Raw genomic sequence first — 3,271 nt, 5'->3', positions numbered from 1 at the left:
CTATAAGCCCACTGTGCTCTGATGTTTGTTTATGTTTTACAATGGCGTTTGTTAGCAACCAGAAAATGACAGCAGCAATGACAAACAGATGAGAATGCTGCGTGGGGTCTGGGTGCCGTGTTGGCGGGACGTTGCGGGGCTCGCTGCTGCGAGGAGCGGACAGTGTGAGCTGGGTTACTGGTCTTGTTTCCTGGCTGCTGCGTGGGGTCTGCGAGACACAGCTAAATCCAGCCCGAACCCAGCCCGAGCACACACACACACAAACACCTGCAGCCTGGCTGTGAGAAATCCGCGGAGAAAAGATTGAGTGTGTGTGTGTGTGTGTGTGTGTGTGTGTGTGTGTGTGTGTGTGTGTGTGTGTGTGTGTGTGTGTGTGTGTGTGTGTGTGTGTGTGTGTGTGTGAGGAAGTCCGCGGAGCCGTTAAGTTACGTCACTATACCCAATACATCACTGTACCCAGGAAGAAAAAGAGAAATCTCCAACGAGGCGTTCTGGGGCAGCATAGACTGTGTTTGAGTTTTACTCCCTACAGGGTGTACTTTGAGGGTTTGTGACTCTGCAGACCGTTTACATGCAGAAAAAGCTACATAACACACAAGGGGACGGGTAATAATTGAAAAAGCATGACATGGGACCTTTAAGTTGTTAGTTAGGATTCACCAAGGTGACATAATCACACAAACAAACTAACCAATCTAGGCACTGGATGACAGGATAATTTGGTGTAACTGAGAGTTAAAATGACTGTTTTTGTCAATGGAGACTGGTGGTTTTGAAGAGAGATTAGGTCTAGGCGAAATAAGCTAAATGTAATTACACTTGGACTGATTTTCTTTTTTAAGGTCTCAAAAATATGTTTTAGCTTCCTGCTGGTACTCCTGTATGTTTCTCTTAACTTCCTCCAACTGTAGGTTTGGTTATATAAACTCACTTCAAACTATCCCTTTAATTCTGCAGTAGGTAGTTGATGGGAAAAAGGCTATGATTTATTAAAGCTCTTTGTAAAACTCATAAAAGTTCCATACAGTAAGTGCAGGTGTCTGACAAGCTGCAGCTTTATCCTGTCGTCTGAGCTAGTAGCAACCGGCACAAGCCTACTTGAAGTATCAGAAGTCTTGACTGGGATTAGTGGAGAACAGCAGGACAGACTCCCCCATACCAGACTGTCAGGCGGAAACAAAGGGATGAGAACTGTTGGTGCTGAAGCAAAAGAGGTTTGGCTTACTTGGGGGAGCTCCAGACAGGTTTATCTGAAACCCTAGAGGTGAGAAGACAGCTTTTATTTTCTTCATATTTCACCTTCAGTTAGCCAGCTTCTTTATCCTCTTCAAGAAGGCTGTTTGTTAGTTAGACCTAATGTTACCTCCCTTTGCTAAAATCCCATCCTCCTGTAAAATATAAAATGGTGTCCAATTTTTTCACCAAACAAACCAGGTTCCAGTTCCAGGGTCTATAAAATAATCACAGAAATTGGCCTTGCTCCACCGACATGTCAGAGATATCTATCGCAGGTGAAATGCATCATAGGGAAGGTAATGCATTAGCATGCACATTTATGACACAAATGCGAGCATGTCATGTTTCAGTGTAACAGATAATGGAGGCAAAATGAAACAAAAATATAAGGGGAACTACGAGTGAGAATGAATTACCACCGTGAAAAATAATAAAAAGTTGAATAAACATTTTCTCGGGGAGATCTCACCATCATTCAGCATCATGTCAGGAGATAGGAATCATTAGTTAGCAGCAGTAAGGTAAAAGGTGAAACATGATCAGGGGAATATGAATCAAAGTACATAAATACACATTAAAAAACTCAATACATTATTATAAAATCTAATTATATAAAACCTGCCATCTCAATGATGACTATTTGTATTAATTAATTATACCATCAGGTGAAAGACATTCAAGAAAATACATTTCCCAATCGCTAACTATACAAACACAATGTAAACATCATCATTCAGGACTGAATTTTTAAACCATGAAAATCTCTATTGTTGTTATTATCATATATATATATATAATATATATATATATATATACACACACACATATATACACACATACACACACGCACATTTGCTTCCCAGAACTTGTAATGATTGATTTAGTATGACATTTTTCTTATTAATAAAATGCTTGTTCTACTCTTAGAAGTCAGTGAACTGTGTAGCTACCTGTTTCACTCTGACATCTCCAGCAGGTGTTGGACTCTGCAAGTTAAAATGAGAGATTGTTTGCACAAAAATACAGCATTCATTTACAGCATTGTGATTGAATCAAAGATATTGATTTAGATATTTAAAAAAAAAAGAAAAGGACAAGAGCAGCTTTATGCATCACATGTACTTGCTCGTGCATAACAATGGTGTAAAGAATAAATTAAACCCATCTAATTTTAAAATTAATTTAATTTGATTGTGTATATTGCCAACCGCCTACAGACAATTGAACATGACTTGAAATGATTTCTCAATGCTGAAGGTATTTTTAATGAATTTGGCATATATTATTCTTACAATCCATGTTATGTGTGAAAGACGCATGAAGCCAATTTTGAAACAACAGACGTCATTAGTGCCAAGGGAAGTGCAATCCAAATGCATGATTATAAACGGATGCAGACCAATAGATAATTACGGTTTGTTAAATTGAAAAATGAAATATTATACAATTGGCTAGTTATATAGTTACGATTTATAATTGACATTTCTTTGAACGGAGTTTGGCAGTATTTTCCCCAGACAGGAGAAAATAGAACGTAACGTGGCTACGAAATGTCAAAATGGTAACAATGACATAACATGAATATTGTAAGAAACAGTATATTATTATTTTCTAGTTGATGACAATTGACAGGTTTCTCCAGGGGGAAAATACAGGTCCGTTCCCTCGGGAATATGTTTTCAGGGCTGGGAGTAGCCTGAGCCTCCCACGGCTAGCTGCTAACATTAACCTTCACTGCAGCAAAATGTAAGCCATCCCAGCTACTAGCACCGTCTCTGTTAGCATTGCCTACTTACCCTGCATGCTGCTCATTGTTGTAAAGTGCTGCTGGGGGGACTGGAGATGGTGGTGTGCAGCAGATCCTGCGTTATTGCTGCTGTTGTGGCTGCTAGGTGTTGTTGAGTTGTTAGGACTGGGAGTCGCCATTGTTGTGTGTTTGAATTCCATCAGCAGCACCGGGCTGCAATGCAGATACACGGAGAACAACTTCACCCTTCCCTCCCTGCCACAATAATTACTGCCTCCCTCACGGCAA

At 40.0% G+C, this 3,271-nt stretch overlaps 1 protein-coding gene across 1 annotated transcript in view; it reads right to left on the bottom strand.

The window, feature by feature from the left end:
* Positions 1 to 3,265, bottom strand: part of map2k4a (mitogen-activated protein kinase kinase 4a) — a 24,708-nt gene extending 21,443 nt beyond the window's left edge. Inside the window, exons 1-3 of the mRNA XM_010772594.1 lie at positions 3,033 to 3,265; positions 2,187 to 2,222; positions 1,226 to 1,258 (exon numbers count right to left, since the gene is read on the bottom strand). Coding sequence (XP_010770896.1) covers positions 1,226 to 1,258; positions 2,187 to 2,222; positions 3,033 to 3,183 — 220 coding nt within the window. The 5' untranslated portion in view covers positions 3,184 to 3,265. The remainder of the gene's footprint in view (positions 1 to 1,225; positions 1,259 to 2,186; positions 2,223 to 3,032) is intronic.
* Between the last annotated feature and the right edge of the window lie 6 nt (positions 3,266 to 3,271).

This window comes from Notothenia coriiceps, unplaced genomic scaffold (genome assembly GCF_000735185.1).
Source record: "Notothenia coriiceps isolate Sejong01 unplaced genomic scaffold, NC01 NC01_scaffold00000339, whole genome shotgun sequence".
NCBI classification, from domain to species: Eukaryota; Metazoa; Chordata; class Actinopteri; order Perciformes; family Nototheniidae; genus Notothenia; species Notothenia coriiceps.
Note: the sequence above shows the minus strand (reverse complement) of the source record. Positions and strands in the feature narration are given on the sequence as shown.